Source organism: Lactuca saligna, chromosome 4 (genome assembly GCF_052625555.1).
Source record: "Lactuca saligna cultivar CGN05327 chromosome 4, ASM5262555v1, whole genome shotgun sequence".
In the NCBI taxonomy this organism is placed as follows: domain Eukaryota; kingdom Viridiplantae; phylum Streptophyta; class Magnoliopsida; order Asterales; family Asteraceae; genus Lactuca; species Lactuca saligna.
Window position 1 is genome coordinate 295,914,066 of NC_136420.1, and position 18,573 is coordinate 295,932,638.

The window sequence follows — 18,573 nt, forward strand, 5'->3', positions numbered from 1 at the left end:
CTTGGAAAAAAAATAAACAAAAACAAATCAAAACACAAATGACAAAACCTTTGATGAAAAAGAGTGTAATTCCCTTTGGAATATGCTCAAAATCCAATTACTTTGTTGGCAACCTTCTAGTATAACCTTCCTTAACCCCAAATCTATATAAAAAAACATACGATGAAAGATCAAAAAAAGGGTTGTCGATTTCAAAACAGGAATGAAGTACTTATCATGTTGCAGCCCAGACTTCTTCTTTCATGTAGCAGTCATCTCCATGATCGTCTTGTTTGCAGGCATGATGTCTGGACTCACACTTGGACTCATGTCAATGAGCCTCGTTGACCTTGAAGTTCTTGCAAAATCGGGAAAACCCATGGATCGTCTTCGTGCATGTAGCCATTTAATCTTTATTTTTTATTTTTATGTTCCCAAGTTAATCTAAAATTTTATAAAACTTCTTGAAATTTAGTATAAATCTTGTCTCACTGCAGCAAAGATTTTATCGGTTGTGAAAAGGCATCATTTAGTTCTTTGCACACTCTTAATCAGCAATGCCACGGCCATGGAGGTATATAATTAATTAAACATGAACCAAAAAAAAAACATAATTTTTATAACTTTTTAAACGTAGTTAAAATGTGGTATATTATTATTTCAGGCACTTCCTATATTCTTGAACAATTTGGTCCCTGAATCGGTTGCTATTATTATTTCCGTGACACTGATTCTTCTGTTTGGTGAGGTTAGCATTTCATTTGTAGTAATAGTCAGGGGCTCAATTATCGAAAACTGCAGTTGCAGTGTGAAAGTTTCAGTTCCAAAGCGGATTTGGGTTTCTTTTGGACATTAAGCTTTTATGTCAGCTCTTTAGTAGGACACTGTGGATCAGCTCAGAGTTGTTAAAAGAATACATATTGTATTTTAACAAAGTCAAAATGTAAAAAAAAAATGGTCAATTGAAGTGTTGGTTTCTACGTTTGAGCAGATAATACCACAGTCTATTTGCACGCATTATGGCCTAGCGATCGGTGCAGCCGTGACTCCACTAGTTCGTGTTCTAGTTTGGATTTGGTTTCCTGTTGCATATCCGATAAGCAAGGTGAGTTTTTTTTTTCTTATTAAGCCATTATACTTTGAATAATTTACAGTTTAGCCCTGATTGATAATTTTTACTATTGAATTAGGTGCTAGATTGCATATTGGGGAAGGGACACGTGAGTCTTTTTCGTCGAGCTGAGTTAAAGACGTTAGTTGATTTTCATGGTAATAAGGTAAAATATTTACTTTTTTTAATAGTTAAATACAAGAAACGACAACGTACCTTCATTTATTTTTTGTATTTCTTTTTGTTATAACAATATAATTCCAATCTTTTTTTATTAACGTGTTGTATTTTAAGAAATCTACTCAATCACAACGTTGTGGTTTTACTTTTTTAATTTTTTATTATTACAACGTTACTCTTTGAAAAAACTTTACCCAATTATAACAATGGAAATTGTTATGTACTTCTGCATAGATTTTTCATAATACAATGTTGTAATACGATGAAACGAAAGCAAAATCTTATAATTAACAAATCACCAAAAATATATTGTTATTTCTTGAAGATTAATATATATGATGAAGATTCATGGTGTACTTTATGAAGGCGGGGAAAGGTGGAAGTTTGTCACTTCACGAGACAACAATCATTGGAGGAGCACTTGAACTTACCGCAAAAACAGCAAGTGATGCAATGACTCCTTTATCTCAAATTTTTTCAGTTGATATCAATGCCAAACTTGATAGGTACCACACATTAATCATTAACACCTCAAGCCCAAAGCTACAAAGTTACAACTAGTCCAATAACCTCTAATCAATATTTTTCTCAAAAAACTATTACATTTAAACAGAATGGTAAAGTAGTCATGTTATCATTTAGTACAATTATTCAGATGTCTAAACAAACAACATGTTTTTAGTCGTACACAAAAATTTTCAAAGTTTATGTCTAATTCATACATGGATTCAAATTCTACGAAACAATCCCTGGACCTTGGTAGAAGTTATTGGACCCACAACTTAATTATCACTTTTTATCCATGTGGGACCGAGTTATTAAGTATCAATAATGTAACAAGATTTAGTTTCATTTTCAATTATATTAAATAACAAGTTGCTATGTCTCAGGAATTTGATGAATACGATAATCGAGAAGGGGTATAGCAGAGTGCCAGTATATTATGATCAACCGGGAAACATAATCGGAGCCCTTTTGGTAATTAGTGGGTTAACGTAAATATTAGGGATAATCGCATAAAAGATCAACATATGATATGAGATGTAATAAATTAACCACTTTTTTACAAATACTTCAAATTACCACCAATTTTATTGATTTTGAGTCACGAAACTCTAAAAAGGATTTGCGAAATCGTATTTTGCTGACAAAAAAAAAAGATTTTGCTAACAATATTGTAACTATGAATATATTTTTCTAATAGAATAATTTCACAACCGATCAATTGCAAATTGATAGTCCTTTTGTGTTATTGGTTAAAAAGATGGTGTTATTATCTTCGGGTAATTACTCGAATTATTTTCTTGAGGTTATGTATGAATAAATTTGTTCATCGTGAACTTGTAGGTGAAGAATCTAATGACTATAAATCCAGCAGATTGTGTACCAATAAAAAATATCACTCTTCGCCTGATTCCAAGGTATATTTCAATATTGAGTTTAATAGCTTATGCAATGTAACAAAATATTATATATATTTTTTGGTATTTTATAGAGTTTCAGACACAATGCCATTATATGACATTTTAAATGAGTTCCAAAAGGGGCTTAGTCATATAGCTGTAGTCATAAAACTGCCAAGTGGAAGAATCGAGCAACCAACCAACAAGGGCCCGAGTGAAGGTGAGTATGTGATGCAACATTTTTCTAGTATTGTCTTATTAAAAAAAAAAAAAAAAAGCAATAATAAAGCAATAATTCTTTTCGAAAAACATAAGGAAATATTAAATAATAGTTAGAACTTAATTGGAAAGCAATTTCCCTAGATTTCTCTATTAAAATAGACAGATATATATATTGTTTCATATGAACTAACATAAATGTTCATTTTACCGTTGAAACATATTTAATCAATTAAAAGGATCAAACATCAATAATCAAGAAAATCGTTTTTTTTTTCTTGAACATGTCATCATTAAATCCATTATGTAGAACAAATTGTTTCTTTATTGAACTGAATAAACCGTATGATCAAACGTAAATGACCATTTTACACTTAGAACATTCTTGATCAAAAAGATCAAACATCAATAACCCTAACCCAAACTTTTTCTTGAACATGTACTCACTAAATCCATTAAGTTGAATAAAGATTGTCTCTTTATTGGACGGAATAAACCATATGAACAAACTTTAATGACCATTTTACCCCTTGGAACATTTTTAACCGATCAAAAAGATCAAACATCAATAACCCAATAAAATTCACTTTTTTTCTTGAACATGTACTCACTAAATCCATTATGTTGAACAAAATTTGTCTCTTTATTGGACCAAATAAACCATTTGAACGAACGTAGATGACCATTTTACCACAGGAACGTTCTTAACCGATCAAAAAGACCAAACATCAATAACTCAGTAAAATTCACTTTTTTTCTTGAACATGTACTCACTAAATCCATTAAGTTGAACAAAAGGTGTCTCTTTATTGGACCAAATAAACCATTTGAACAAACGTAAATAACCATTTTACCCCTTGGAACATTCTTAAGTCTTAACCGATCATAAAGATCAAACATCAAAAACCTACGAAATTTCACTTTTTTCTTGAACATGTCATCATTAAATCCATTAAGTAGAACAAAGATTGTTTCTTTAGGGGACGAGTAAACCGTATTAAGGAACGTAAATGACCATTTTACCTTTGGGAACATCTTTAACCGATCAAAAAGATCAAAACATCAATAACCAAGGAAATCATTTTCTTTCTAGAGCATGTCCCCATTAACTCCATTAAGATATAATCTTCTCTCCTTCCTATAGCCAAGTATTGAAAGGGAATCTATTTGCAGTGAGAGTAGATATTTTGAACGAAAGGTGTCAAAGCTATGGAGGTTCAAGAAGCAGGAGAGCATTTAACAAATTTAAGACGATTTCTGGTAGTGGTAATGTGTCAAGGGCAGAATCGTCAAAGAGCAGAAGGTGGTCGGATAAGTTCCTTCCTGAAGTACTTAATATAATGGAAAAACCATTTTCTTCTTTTAGACAAGAAGGGGAAGTCGTAGGCATCATTACAATGGAAGATGTTATGGAGGAGCTTCTAAATGTATGATCACTTTAATCTTTTCAAAGATTCTAACCACTTTGAATATTGATTTTTTTTTATTAATTTTGGGTTTTGATTTATTGTGTAGGATGAGATATTCGATGAAACAGATCATCATAAGGAGTAATAAGGTGGAAACAAAGCCATATAGAGGAAACTTGGTGATCTTGCAACTGTATAATTGTAGTTGCAAATGAATCTTTGATGAAAATAGTATTGAATTCGTTTAATTTATACTAATAAAATGATTGCTTTCTTTACATCAATTACACAAAAGTAAATCAGAAGCTTTTATTATACGAGTACATTGTATTTTGATCTCGAATAGTGAAGGAGCTACAATGTATTTGAAAACCCAAACACAATGCTCACTTAAGCATTTCATCGAACACCTACACTGCGTTGTTTTCCATTGTAGCAAGATGAAACCTTTGTCATTAATGCAACAAACAATGTGCGATTAGAAGTGGGTTCTCTCTCCTCATTCCCTCGATAAGCGTTCATTGTCTCATTTTCCCAAGATTTTCTAATTGTGGATTTGTACACCTCATGACTGCGCATGTTTCAATAACAACGGATTCTTGCGAAACAAGTTTCAATTTTGACACCTCTGAATGTAATTTCCTTAAACTCCTGTAAGTCTTTACATCATCACAAGGAAGTTCATTGTACTAGGGTGGATGATTGGAGCGTCGGCGACATCAAGAAACATGGGTTTGATGTAAATGATTCTACAAAAGTGAAATTCTAGTGGGTGTTTCTTCTGAAAATCGGATCTTTGACTTAAGAACGTAAATGAACAGTGAACTCATCAAGGTGAACTGCTTGCTTGCTAAGCTCACCAAATCACAACAATACACAAAAACCCTTCAATTGTTCCACAAAATTCAGTCTTCCCACTATCTAAAACCAGATCAATATACCCTCTCTACAACCCTCACCGCTAGCGCCAATCTCCGTGATGACACCGCCGGAAACCAGGTCCACGCGCACGTTATCAAAACCGGCTATAAAATCTACTCACACGTAGCCAACACTCTGCTCTTCCTCTACTCCAAATCAGAAGACTTGACTTCAGTAAAACGGGTTTTCGCAGAGATAAAATTCCCGGATGTGTATTCATGGACAACACTATTGTCTGCGTGCACAAACCTCGGGGAAGTTGATTATGCATGCCACCTGCTCGATCAAATACCCCACAGAAACGAAGCTGTCTGGAACGCCGTAATCACAGGTTGCGCAGATAATGGGTATCCATCCATCGCATTGGATATGTTCAATCGAATGCACTTGTTGGGAATTAGACATGATAACTATAGTTACGCTAGCGTTTTGAGCATGTGTTCTTCAGAGTTAATCGACTATGGTGTACAAGTTCACTCACTGGTAATCAAGACTGGTTTTTTAGTCAAACCTTCAGTTACAAATGCTCTTATCACGATGTATTTCAACTTCGGAAACGCTAATGACGCACACCAAGTGTTTGATGAAACAGAACATGATCATATCACTTATAATGCAATGATTTCCGGTCTGGTGAGCATGGGAAAAGACGAAAATGCCCTCGTAATGTTCAAAAACATGCAAGAAATCGGTCTCAACCCAACCGAACGAACTTACGTGAGTCTTATGAGCTCAAGTCCTTGTAAAAACTTATCTACACAACTACACGCCCATTCCATCAAGACCGGATTCCACGATTCCAATTCCGTAAGTAACGCGGCAATCACCATGTATTCCAATAACTCCGAATTTCATTCCGCTGAATTGGTGTTCATGGAATTGGAACAAAAAGATCGTGTCTCATGGAACGCCATGATAACAATCCATGCTCAATCCAATTCCAATTCCGGAGATGCGATTCCGACCTACTTACAAATGCAACACCACGGAATCAAACCAGATGAATTCACGATCGGAAGCTTGCTTTCAACTATGGAATCCATACAAAGCGTCATGACAATTCTCGCGATTGTGATTAAAAACAATCTTATTTCAAAAACCGAAGTATCAAACGCATTGATTTCAAATCTTTCCAAACGGAATGGAATCAAAGAGGCTTACATTATCTTTAACGAAACGAATTCCAAGAATTTGATATCATGGAATTCAATGATTTCCGGGTTTCATTCAAACGGGTATTCCTTCCACGCATTAAATCTATTCTCCAACATTATCGTATCACGTTTGACTCCCGATGTCTACACTTTGACCATGGTTTTAAACATATGTGCCACCATTTCATCCTTAACATATGGAAAAGAAATCCATGGATACATAATCAAATCTCATTATTTCCACAACACATCATTAGGGAATTCCCTAATCGCTTTATATTCAAAATGTGGGGATTTAAATTGGTCTTCTAGGGTTTTCGATTCGATAATCCACAAAGATGTAATCTCATGGAATTCAATGATTTCCGCATACGGTCAACACGGGAAAGGGGAAAAGGCAATTTCATGTTTCGAATCAATGCAAGATTCAGATTCAGATTCGGTCAAAGTCAAAGTCAAAGTCAAACCAGACCATACGACTTTCATTGTGGTTCTCACGGCATGTAGCCATGCGGGACTTGTTGAAGATGGGGTCAAGATTTTCAAGTCAATGGTCAACGAGTATGGTTTAGAGCCAGGAGTTGACCATTTTTCTTGTGTGGTTGACCTTTTGGGACGTGCGGGGTATCTTGATGAGGTGGAGAAGATGGTGAAGAGTGATTGGTGTAATGTGGATTGTAGTGTGTGGTGGAGTTTGTTTAGCTCATGTGCTGCTCATGGGGATTTGAGACTTGGGAGGATTGTTGGTGGGATTCTTTTGGAAATGGAAGAAGATAAGTCGAGTGTTTATGTGGTTTTGGCGAATATGCTTGCGGATGGTGGATTTTGGGAAGAGGCGGAGGGTGTGAGGAAGATGATGAGGGGTCATGGGGTTGTGAAGCAACCGGGATATAGTTGGATTAGATCATAGAACCATAGAAACGTAGGGGTTAATTCTTTTTGACTTAATGATAGAATGACTTAATGTGTTAAGCCAAAAGCGTTTAATGTATTACGACATCAAAGTATTTACTATCTTTCTTTTTGTTTGCTCCAAACTCGCATTAAAATTAATAAATATTGTTAAAATTGATGAAAAAGAAACAAATATTGTGTATAAAACACTTTATCCATACAATTATACGAATGCTATCTTTGGAATGTTATACTCTTATTTTTTTGAACTTTCTTATTCTTATGTTGTCATCAAAAAGTAGCTTATATACTTTTGAAAACCTACTTAAACTAACATTTAAATGAGCTTATTTAGTTTTTTTTTTAATTCTCTCTCTCTCTCTCTCTCTCTCTCATACATATATATATATATATATATATATATATATATATATATATATATATATATATATATATATATATATATACACACCATTTACTAATAATTAAAAAAAAAAAAAAAAAAAAAACTCAATTTTCTACATGTCCATATGCTATTTTCTATCTGTTTATATTATCTTAAATAACTTATAAATTGGTTTTATAGAATGTCATTTTTATCGGTTTTTCAGATAACTTTTAAGCTAATTTGCATAGCCTATTTCAACTCTTTTACTAACACAACTTTATGGGGAAAACATATACAACTCTGTAGGTTGTGGGAGTGGTGTCACATTTGTTATGGTCCACTCGAAGAGAAGCAAATGAAAGGCTTTCATAAAAATTCTCGTAGAATCGAGATCTTTCTATTTTTGTGAAAAAGAATTTGCATCCCTAAAATATTCAAATTTAAATATGTAATTTGCCCTACTAATCGAATGTGAATGTAGATGGGGATTCTGATTTTATATATAATGGATTTACCTGGACTAATACATGATTTTCTTTCTTTTTCTCTTGATTCTTTTCCGATCGAGATGTATAGATCCTGTTCATGGGTCGTTGCACCAGGTGCTAAAGCGTGGGTGTTTTGTATCCATTGTGGATTATTCCAATATTTTAGGACTTATTTGTTAGAGTTGATTGGTTGTACCTACCCAATAATCTAGAATGATTCACTATTCACTCGATTTTAGTTTTTTGTCAACACCTCGGTATAGGCCCGGGATACTCCTTTGTTCCATAGCCCTGGGGCTGAAATTATCATTACTGTAATTGTCATTACTGGAATTATCGTTACTGGTCACATCACCTTTGTCACTCTTTACAATTTTTGTCATTTTCATGACAGATTGCCACACTTTCCATGGTATTTTTTCTAATTAATTAATTTAAAAAACTAAACATTTCAAACATATTATCTTTTTTTAAAACTAAAATTTCATTAACTTCAAAAAAAACACACACTTAAAAAACTAAACACATTTAAAATTAAAATACTACACACTTAAATTTAAAAAACATAACACACTTAAAATTAAACTAATAGAGACTTAAACTTAAAAAACATAACCCATTAGGGAAAAAAAATATTTAAATTTGAGCAAATTTTGGGGACTGCGTCACAATTTTACCAAACTCAACAAACCGAAAATGTTTGTCAGGTTCAACATGGTAAGCCTGAAGCGCATTTGCTAGCAAAATATTTTCATTTTCGACTTTATGTATCACCCTATGAAACACATTGTTGAAATGATTTGCAAGTGCATTTGCATGTCTTCATTTGGAGAAAAGTTGATCTTACTTCGAGGCACATGACTGAGGCACATGACTGTTGTATGTTTCAGCAACTCCCCCAAAAACTACATTGATTGTTGTTAATGTGGATTGGATCTTCTATTCCATCAATCCATGAACGAACAAATAACATCTTTTCTTAAACACGAACCATTTTTAGCGATATGGTTGGAAGAAGATTAAAATTAAAAATTTTAAGAGAATTAAATTAAGAATATCCGAGTTAATGTGTAAAAAAAAAAAAAAGCTTCTCTCTAATCAGTGAAATATCACAGAGTTGCAGAGCTGAGCTCGTCGAGCTGAACCATTGTTTGCCGACCATTGTTTGCCGAAAATGCCACTCCGAGTGAACTTATGTGCATGTAATTTTGTATTTTTAGTTTGATTCACTTTCAATTCATTCAACAAAATCAAATAAGCAAAACAAAATGTACAACAAAACCATGGTTTAAAATCTTATATCTTGTAATAAACAAATTATCCCTCAAAACAAAAAATCATGATTAATAATGCTACAAAACTGTGGTGGAAGAATATTCAACCCCAATCTTTACAATTCCCATTACACAACTTGCTTCTTTTTCTGCTTTGGCCCAAACTCCTTCCCAATCCCTTTCCTCTTCATCCCTTTCCCCTAAAATCACATAAAAAATCACAAACACATAAACCAACAAATAATGAAACAACAATCCCCAAAAAAATAGGTTAATATCATAAATGATAACTAACCATTTCTTTTTTCACAAATGGAATTTTGTGAAAAAAAAAAAAAAAAAAGGTTATTATCATAATTGTCTCATTATTTTGTCCTAGTTTACGGAAAAGTCCCAACTTCTGTACAGAAAAATCCCGATTATTTAATTTTACACGATAATTTGTCATTCTCTCTTTAAAAAAATGAATTTCCCGTTAATTTTGGGCAAAATATTAGATAATCGGGATTTTTCTATTCAAAAAATAAAAGTCGGAGACTTTTCCATAAACTATGACAAAATAATTGGACTTTTCTAACAATCACCCAAAAAAAAATCTATTTATAACATTAACCCAAAAAAACAAAAGCAAAATCTCCGATGAAGTCTCAATATTTTGGGTCAATATAGAGTTTAATCCCAACTTTTATTTTTCGAACAAAAAAGTCCCGATTACTTTATATTTTTCCCAAATGAACGAAACAATCTTATTTTTTTTTCAACAGATTATCGTATAAAATTAGATAATCATGACTTTTCTATTAAAAAAAATTAAATATTGGGATTAAACCGTAAACCGACCCAAAACATAAGGACTTTATCAGAGATTTTCCAAAATAAAAAGACAAAAATAAAAATTGACATACTTGTGAAGAAAAAGTTTTGAGAGGATCTCCAGCTTTTTTATTAACTCTCCCCTTAAACCCTCTACTACTTCCATTGTTGTTATTTCTTCCGAAAGCAGCTCTTGTGAGTTTAACGAATTTGGAAGCTTGTTGGGTTGTGGGGTCCACAAGGTATTCAGGGACATCGCGTAGGTGAGGAGCAGGTGGTTTTTTGCTTAGAAGTTTATCATGTTTCAAAAGATCTAAATCCCTTGGATTTTCTTGAAAATGAGCTTTTAATTTTTCTGAATTTAGGATTTCATTGCGTAGATCTTGTGCTCTTGCTTCTTTTACTGCAATTTTTGTCACACTCCTTGCAACATCCTGTTTTGTTTGTTTTAGATATGTAAATAATTAGCTGTTAGCTGGTATTTGTTATATGTGTGTTTGGCAAAAGTAGCTGAAAGCTCTTGAAATGTAAATAAAATGAATCGTAGGGTTGAATGCAAGGAAATAGAAATGTATTTTGTTTGATTTGTTTTGTTTTTCATTTCTTTTGATTAGAAATATTGTACTATGAAAATTAGTTGGTAGTTCGTAGTTGGGAGCTGGAAGTTGTTATATGAGTGTTTGAAAAAAATAGATGAAAGCTAAATTACATGAAAGTAAGATTTATATATATATATATATATATATATATATATATATATATATATATATATATATATATATATAAGGGTTGATCTTATGAAAGACATTGTGTTTTGTGTTTTTTTTGGATTAAACCTCGATTTATTTTTTGTATGAAAAAGATCTTGTATTTTTTTCATTTTTTGTGAAAAAAAAAAAAGACAAACCTCGGCTTTGTAATTTTTCTTGAAAAAACCTTCAACCTTCTAAATGATTCCAAATAAACCCTCAACTTTTTTAGTTTTTCTTGAAAAAACGCTCACATTTTACAAATTTTTACGGGGTTAATCTTAAAAAAACCATATATTTTGTGTTGTTTATGGATTAAACCTCAAATTTATTTTGACTGAAAAAGACCTAGTACTTTTTCATTTTTTCAAAACAAACCCTCAACTTGAAGTTTTTTTACCAAAAAAAAAAACCTAAACCTTCTAAATGCTTCCAGATAAACCCTCAACTTTTTAAGTTTTTCTCAAAAAAAAAAAAAAAAAAAACCCTGGCATTTTACAATTTTTTTTGGAAAAAAACCGACTAAAAAGACCAGATAAAAAAAAATGAAAAAATACAAGGCCTTTTTAAGGCAAAAAATAAATTTGAGGTTGACAAAGGGTAGCTTTTATTTGTCATACGAGTGTTTGGCAAAAGGTAGCTGGAAGCTTTTGAAATGTGTAAAATTACATAAAAGTACAACTGTTTAAAAAAGATAAATATATAATTATATTTTTAAAGATAATTCTGGAGAGTGATTAAAAAAGCTCAATAAGTTTTTCTTAAACACTACATGGATGATTAGCTTTTAGATTTGAACTTTTTTGTTTAAACAGGAAAAAAAAAAGTACAATGGATGGATTTTTAAAAGTACAATGCTATAAAATAGAGTTCTAAAAGTACAAAAAAAATATATCATAAAATAATAATAATAATAATAATAATAATAATAAAGAAAAAATGGATTTAGGTGAATTACCTCAGCCCTATATCTTAGAAACTCCACAGCATTCTTTTCAAGAAGTGGAAAAGGAGCAATATATGTCAACTCTTTATCTTCATTTTCTCCCAAAAACAATTTAATTTCTTCAAATATCTCCATTTCTTCAGGGGAAACCTATTCAAAAATCACAAATTTCAATTAAAAAATAATCAAGATAAAAAATTTAAAAAATAAATCACTTACAATTGAGACAGATTGACCCGTATTATACGCTCTTCCTGTACGCCCTATTCGATGTACATATCCAGCAGCAGTTGTAGGCATATCAAAATTTATCACCTGTTAACAAAAATATATATATATATATATATATATATATATATATATATAAAAAAACTTTTGTTTTATTATTTGTATTATAATATTCTATATTTGTTACTCATGATGTTATATCATATGTTAAATTGATATTATGTAGATTAAATTCAAATGTTATGATTCAAAGTTTATATAAAAGTATGTGATTTTTCAACTTTTTGTGTTTCGAACTTGGTTAAATAATTGTTTTAGTAGTTAATATTTACCAAAAGTTTATGCATTTTTAGTTTTATTATTTGTATGATAACATTCTATAAGGTTAATCTCATGAAAGAATTTATATTTTGTGGTTTGTTTCCGGATTAAGCCTCAATTTTATTTTATTTTATTTTTCTGAAAAAAAAACCTTGCATTTTTCATTTTTTTTTTCAATCTGGTCCTTTTAGTTTTTTTTTTCGAAAAAAACTTGTGAATGTGAGGGCTTTTTTGGAAAATGAAAAATACAAGATCTTTTTTTGGAAAAAAAAAATAAAGTTGAGGTTAAATCCGGGAAAAACACAAAATATAATAAGGTCTTTTATGAGATTTAACACTTTTATATGTAATATGGTTATTCATGATGTTAAATAATATATTACATTCATATTAATTTATTATGTAGAATAAATTCAAATACTATGATTCAAAATTATATAAGAAATATGTCATATTTTTTAGCTTTTTATCTTTCAAACTTATTTTAATGGTTGTTTTAAAACTACCATAATTTATATATATACGAATTATTTCTTTCATTAATAATTGTCTAAAAATATAACTTATGAACTTCTTTTAATAAAAAGGTGTGGATCAAATTTGTAAAAAAACTAATAAATACAAAGGTTGGTTTTTTTAAATCTATAAAAGATAGAAAAAAAAAAAAAAAAAAGAATATACCTAGAATACCCTGTTTGGTGTTAAACACCAATTTTACCAATAACTTCCACCATGGTTTTAAGTTGGATATATACTCTATAACTTATAAGATGATCGAACAAAAAATAAAAAACTTTAAGAATTTTTTTTTTTTTTACCGTGTGAACATTTTTGAAGTCTATGCCTCTAACAACACCAAATTCCAAATCCACCTTTCTTTTCTTATTTTTCTTGAATTTTTTCTTCTCAATTTGCTTATTTTCATCACTTTGATCCTTCTCTTTTGAATCACTATCATCAGTTGCAATCAAATAATCAAAAAGTCCCGCATTAAATCCCTGAAAAAAAAAACATAAAAATCCCATGAAACTTGTTTTCTTTATTCAATAAAGAACCAAAACCCTATTAAAAAAACATTATATAGAAATTATAAAAACTTCAAGAAAACTCAAAGGGAATAATAATACCTCAAGAATATGTAGACGTGAATTCACAGGCAATTCAGCATTTAACACAGCAGATTTTATACCAAACTGTCAAAAAATATAAAAAAAAAAGTTTTATTAAAATCTATAATATGTACAAAAAAAAGATTCATTTAATGGGAAAAATAATACCTGTTCAAGATAAAGTTTTAATCTAAAACTTGTGTCAATTGTATTTGTAAATATCAAGACTTTCTTTTGAACAAGATCCAGCTTCAAAATTGCAAGAATGTAAAGAAGCTTATCTCTATAGCTGCATTGTATCTAAATATACAAATAAAAAAAAAATAATAACAATAATACATAAAGATTCAAGAAACTATAAAACGTATGAAAGAAATACCCTAAAAGAAGTTTGTTAATAAAGTATACAAGATTTTAGCTCTTAAGCTCTTACCCAAAATTGCTGAACATTTTTGGGGACAATTTCGTCTTTTCCATCACCAACTTCTGGTAAAGTAAGAATGTAGGGATTGTGTAGATAAAGCTTCTTCAAGCTTTCAACATCATCACTGCAAAATTTTCATCAGAATTATGTGAATGAAGAAATTGCAGGGGTAGAATTGGAAATACCGTTTTATGAGAAGTGATAATGACAAAAACAGACCTTGAGGTAGCAGACATGAGAAGGCATTGACATTTTTTAGGAATGTGAGTTTTGAGATCTTTGAGATTCTTTTCATATCCATATGTAAAAAGAAGATCTGCCTGATTTACTAAAATGAATCAGTACTTTTATAAAGAGTGTTATAAATTTTACAGAAAGAAAAGAATTCATACCTCATCAAGAATAAGAATTGAAAGAGAATCATGAACGGATTTTGCTTGAAGAACACCTGATGAAAGACATCTTTGGACACAAGCTGGAGTAGAAACAAAGATATGAGGAGGACCTGATAATGCTGTCGCCTGTAAATTGGAAAACAGAAGCAAAAATTATCGATTTACCATTGAATTTTATGAAATTGAAGAACGGAATTGGATTTTGTATAAAGGATTTACAAAAACGAACCATTTCAGAGAAACTTGGTTCACCCGTTAACTGAACTACTTTCAGCTGCACTCTGCATAACTCGATTAGCGATAACACCTCTGAATAAACCTGTTAATACACAATAAAGATTAAAACTTGTCAAGTTTTACAACCTTTGAAACGTATTGTTGTAAAATTTTAGTTGGGGTTCTTGTTGGGGATGTTTACAATCGATTGAAAAGTAGCCCATTTGAAATTTAAAGTAAGAGTTTAGAGATTTTTGGGATAAGGGTTTATACTTGTTGGCAGAGTTCTCGTGAGGGAACAAGAATCATAGCTGTGGGAGCTAGGGCTTTTGAGGGTGAAGTATTGTTATCGGATAAGAGCTTCTGAAGCAATGGAAGCAAGTAAGCGAATGTTTTTCCGGAACCAGTCTTCGCTCGAGCGACGACATCCTTCCCCTCCTGATGTTTTACACAGAGATATTAATTACTCGATTGAAAGAAACTGTGTATGTTTAAGGTGGGAATAATTTCAGAAAACGAACTTACGAGGATTAATGGGATTCCAGTTTGCTGGATTGGAGTGGGTTTTTCGATGTTTTTCTTCGTGAGGGCACGAATTAGACGAGGGTCTAATCCTAGCTCTTCAAAGCTAAGTTCTTGCACTTCTTCTCCTTCTTGATTTTCTTCATGGAGATCATTTTCGTCGACATTCGACATTTTTGTATGCAGAGTGAAGCTTTTGGAAGAAGAAGACGGCGGCAGGAGAGGGTATCGGTGGTTTTAGTTTCAACTGAACAGGCGATGCGAGGAGGCGGAGGTAAATTTTATTTGCAGTCTCTTCGCCCTATAACAGGAATTGAGTTTTCCTTTTGATTTATTTTCACTTGAGTCCCTATGTTAGTATTTTATTTCATTTCAGTCCCTTGAAAGTTGAAAATAATGTGGCATTTTTTTGTTAGTCGTAGTCTTGTAGAAAGAAGTTGGCTATTATGGTTATCCAATGATTTTAACATAAACTTTTTTTGTGGTAATTATGATTGGGGTTTATATCAATCCAACCATCTAAGTAGATTTACATGTTTGGTGAAGTAAGTTTCTTAGAAAGTAGGAGTCACTTAAGTTAATGGTTTATATCTTTTAAACTATTGTAATTTGTATCGTGAGTTTATAAGACACTATGTGGCATCTTATATGGTAGCCTATGTAAATTAAAAATTATTTAGAAAATTAGTTATGTTGATATAAATGATGTTGTATAATCACAAATTTAGGATTAATCTAATATTTTAACCTATATTGAGGATTTAAAGAAGATGCACAATGGAAAAATGAAACAACGATCAACAAGTAAAACATCATATTCTTTCCATTTCATACGCCAAATTGAAGGTCGTTATGAGATAAGCTCCTCGTTTAGATATGATTGTTGTATGGCATCAAAAATAGGAATCGTGGATTTGATTGAACCCTGAAAGACACTATCATACATGCCTAATTATTTAATAAAAGTTGTGTTAATGTTGTATGATAATATTATCATGTTAACCTAATTAGTTATATGAAGAAAAGGGGGAGATGTAAATTATTTCGATGTATTGATCATGATCTTTCTATTAAAAAGTATAAAACTATCATGTGTGATGTGCACATGAAGTTGAAGTTGACAAAAAAAACTTATAGCTTCGAACTTGATAATCAATCAAAAAATGAACGGGATAATATAAATGTGAGATTAACCATGTAACATCTTCAATTTGGGTTTATAAATTTTTTTGTTTTTCGGTATATGTTTTATTTATGTTGAAATTGAGTTTGTACCCTTTGAGTACCATTGGTAGGGAGTTAGAAACAATAAAGAATGAAGCAAATTGAGCTATTTAAATTGTTAACAAAAATTTAACTAAAAATGGACATAACTGACTTTTGGTAAAAGTCTAAATGGGACAAGAACTAGAACTGAAAATTAATGATTAAGAGAATTAATTGAAGTTGATAATTTGGGATGAGCTTATGTTACAACATAGGAGTGATAACTTCAAGTTACAAGCAAGTTGATTCAAAAAAGAATGGCATGGGATCATGAATTCCATCCTTAGATGAAAGAAATATTGGGATGTGATTGACAGCACTGGAAGGTGACCTAATGACATAATTAGAGAAATGGAGATATGTTGACGAAAGCAAGATATTACAAGAAAGCATGAATGAGACAACTTGGGAAGGAACATGATATTGTTGACTTAATTAGAGCGTTTGGTATCCTAAGGTGTTGTCGACCATATGACAACATTATCAAGTGTCAACTGTGAAGGTAGCTGTGGAAGAAGGATATTCTTGTGACATGAGGACACTAGTAAAAGACAAGCGATGGTGCATTAACCCAATACACTAGACTGGCAAGTGAAGTCGACATAAGGAAAAAAGAGTAGTGAAAGATACTTGAAGGTATTTCTCGAGCCCGATAGGAAGACAGCCAGTATGAAGACTGTCTCAGATCATACAAATATTAAAACCAAAAAGTGACGATGATAAGTCCATGAGAGTTCCTTGCCCTAAGGTACCAGACTAACATGATGAATAGTTTAACGGGAGGAACTTTGTAAGCCCTACTTACAAATTCTGTGATTGGTGATGAAAAGTTAAGATTACATGGAGAACATGATGAGGGCGTAAGAAGGAATAAGATTTCAAAATATGATAACTTGATGATAAAATAACAATATTTGAGAGATGTTCTATAATCAGTTAAGAGGAAAAAGAATTCACATGATGGAATATCGAAGAATGAAAATTAAACATGAAAATATTTTATAGTACTAAAAAGGTGTAGACAACAATGAACACCTGAAGTTTGTTAAAAATGGTTGTCAAGAAGATGATGTCGAGCAAAGGAACTTTTTGAAATTTCCATGAACGAGTCACAAAGACGAACTACTACAGTGTAAGAATCATATGGTGACTTGGACCTTAAATGAAATTCCCTCATTTCTTTTAAGGGTAGATGGTAAAAAAGATAAGAAAGTGGGATGAGGCAATGTACAAGAGCTCACAACACTCTTTAGGCTGAGTAAGAACAACATCCAATGCTTGGAGTTATGAGTGACACAAATGAACTAAGAATACAAGACTCGGAACTTCCAAGTTGTGCAAACCGATGACACGGACCAAGCACACCCAAGTGCAAGGGGTACTAGATTCGATTATTTCTTTTGATATGGATTAGATATCCAGAAAAATAGCGGGTGGAATTTTGATAATGAGATCTCCTGTTATGAGTGATGGGTTTTATATGCTACAAAAAAAACTATTTTTGGCGGAAGAACATAAACCCTAAGTTCACATGCACCTTAAAGGGTCAATGTTTTCACTATTTAATGCAATAACCAATTGAAGATCAAGAACCCTACGAGAACCCTAGTATTGTCAAATTAATAAAAAGGATGTAAAAAAACATACCTCTTAATTATACTAGTAGATAATCAAACATAATCCTTCTTGAAATTGCTTGGAAGCTAGCACTGGAAATCTCGTGTCTCTAATGGTTCACACCCAACACTAGCAAGAAGGAGGCTTAAAGAGAAAGGAGGAAGAAGATGGAAATTTCGGCCTTAGCTTGGAGAAAAGCAGTGGCCGAAGGGCTCCTTTTATAGTGCAAGTAGGAAACCCTGGATAACCCTAAAATGAATAAAATAATATTAATTCAAATTGGTAATTATCCAGCTTCCTATTTATCTTTAAGGAATATTCAAGATGCCTTGGAATACCCTAAACCCGTCCACCCATGAAGGTTCTGGAACCTCTCGTGTTCAACTATTGAACAATTACATTTTAACCCTTGCACTTTTAATTAATCCAATTAATCCCAAGATTAATTCTAATTAATTGTTGATTAATTCTTAATTAAATATTAATATTACTATTTCTATTTAATCAATTATTTTCATAATATATTAATAAATTCATTTATTGCTTT

General features: G+C 31.6%; 3 protein-coding genes across 6 annotated transcripts; 2 read left to right on the top strand and 1 right to left on the bottom strand.

Moving 5' to 3' along the window:
• The first annotated feature begins 202 nt into the window (after positions 1 to 202).
• On the top strand, positions 203 to 4,480 carry LOC145039214 (DUF21 domain-containing protein At2g14520-like). Of its 3 annotated transcripts, none has more exons than XM_078987305.1 (11): positions 203 to 377; positions 477 to 553; positions 644 to 727; positions 971 to 1,084; positions 1,170 to 1,256; positions 1,637 to 1,776; positions 2,161 to 2,248; positions 2,618 to 2,691; positions 2,766 to 2,893; positions 4,066 to 4,319; positions 4,408 to 4,480. In XM_078987305.1, the coding sequence occupies exons 1-11, from the start codon at positions 203 to 205 to the stop codon at positions 4,444 to 4,446; spliced, it is 1,260 nt and encodes a 419-aa protein (XP_078843431.1). In that variant the 3' UTR covers positions 4,447 to 4,480. The 3 variants fall into 3 exon arrangements, with proteins under 3 accessions (XP_078843431.1, XP_078843430.1, XP_078843433.1); XM_078987304.1 differs by having other exon boundaries at positions 2,766 to 2,887; positions 4,042 to 4,319; XM_078987307.1 differs by having other exon boundaries at positions 2,766 to 2,887.
• Positions 4,481 to 4,636: 156 nt separating this feature from the next.
• On the top strand, positions 4,637 to 7,390 carry LOC145043827 (Tetratricopeptide repeat (TPR)-like superfamily protein). Its single transcript, XM_078992589.1, has one exon. The coding sequence runs from the start codon at positions 5,115 to 5,117 to the stop codon at positions 7,284 to 7,286; it is 2,172 nt and encodes a 723-aa protein (XP_078848715.1). The 5' UTR covers positions 4,637 to 5,114; the 3' UTR covers positions 7,287 to 7,390.
• Positions 7,391 to 9,430: 2,040 nt separating this feature from the next.
• On the bottom strand, positions 9,431 to 15,428 carry LOC145043828 (P-loop containing nucleoside triphosphate hydrolases superfamily protein). Of its 2 annotated transcripts, none has more exons than XM_078992591.1 (13): positions 15,147 to 15,428; positions 14,895 to 15,059; positions 14,635 to 14,724; positions 14,403 to 14,531; positions 14,230 to 14,330; positions 14,020 to 14,134; positions 13,755 to 13,835; positions 13,605 to 13,670; positions 13,296 to 13,475; positions 12,148 to 12,243; positions 11,941 to 12,078; positions 10,326 to 10,667; positions 9,431 to 9,620 (listed from the first exon to the last, which is right to left on the bottom strand). In XM_078992591.1, exons 1-13 carry the CDS (start codon positions 15,315 to 15,317, stop codon positions 9,549 to 9,551), a joined length of 1,746 nt encoding a protein of 581 aa, XP_078848717.1. In that variant the 5' UTR covers positions 15,318 to 15,428; the 3' UTR covers positions 9,431 to 9,548. The 2 variants fall into 2 exon arrangements, with proteins under 2 accessions (XP_078848717.1, XP_078848716.1); XM_078992590.1 differs by having other exon boundaries at positions 13,755 to 13,886; positions 15,147 to 15,427.
• Positions 15,429 to 18,573: the final 3,145 nt, after the last annotated feature.

Excerpts from the sequence above, each read along its gene's own strand:
- LOC145039214 (XM_078987304.1), top strand. The coding sequence starts at position 203 with ATGAAGTACTTATCATGTTGCAGCCCAGACTTCTTCTTTCATGTAGCA. Across the intron at positions 2,249-2,617 it reads ACATAATCGGAGCCCTTTTG|GTGAAGAATCTAATGACTAT; the intron begins GTAATTAGTGGG and ends GTGAACTTGTAG. Across the intron at positions 4,320-4,407 it reads TTATGGAGGAGCTTCTAAAT|GATGAGATATTCGATGAAAC; the intron begins GTATGATCACTT and ends TTTATTGTGTAG.
- LOC145043827 (XM_078992589.1), top strand. The coding sequence starts at position 5,115 with ATGAACAGTGAACTCATCAAGGTGAACTGCTTGCTTGCTAAGCTCACC.
- LOC145043828 (XM_078992590.1), bottom strand. The coding sequence starts at position 15,317 with ATGTCGAATGTCGACGAAAATGATCTCCATGAAGAAAATCAAGAAGGA. Across the intron at positions 15,060-15,146 it reads CTGGAATCCCATTAATCCTC|GAGGGGAAGGATGTCGTCGC; the intron begins GTAAGTTCGTTT and ends GTAAAACATCAG. Across the intron at positions 12,244-13,295 it reads ACTTCAAAAATGTTCACACG|GTGATAAATTTTGATATGCC; the intron begins GTAAAAAAAAAA and ends TTTTGTTAACAG.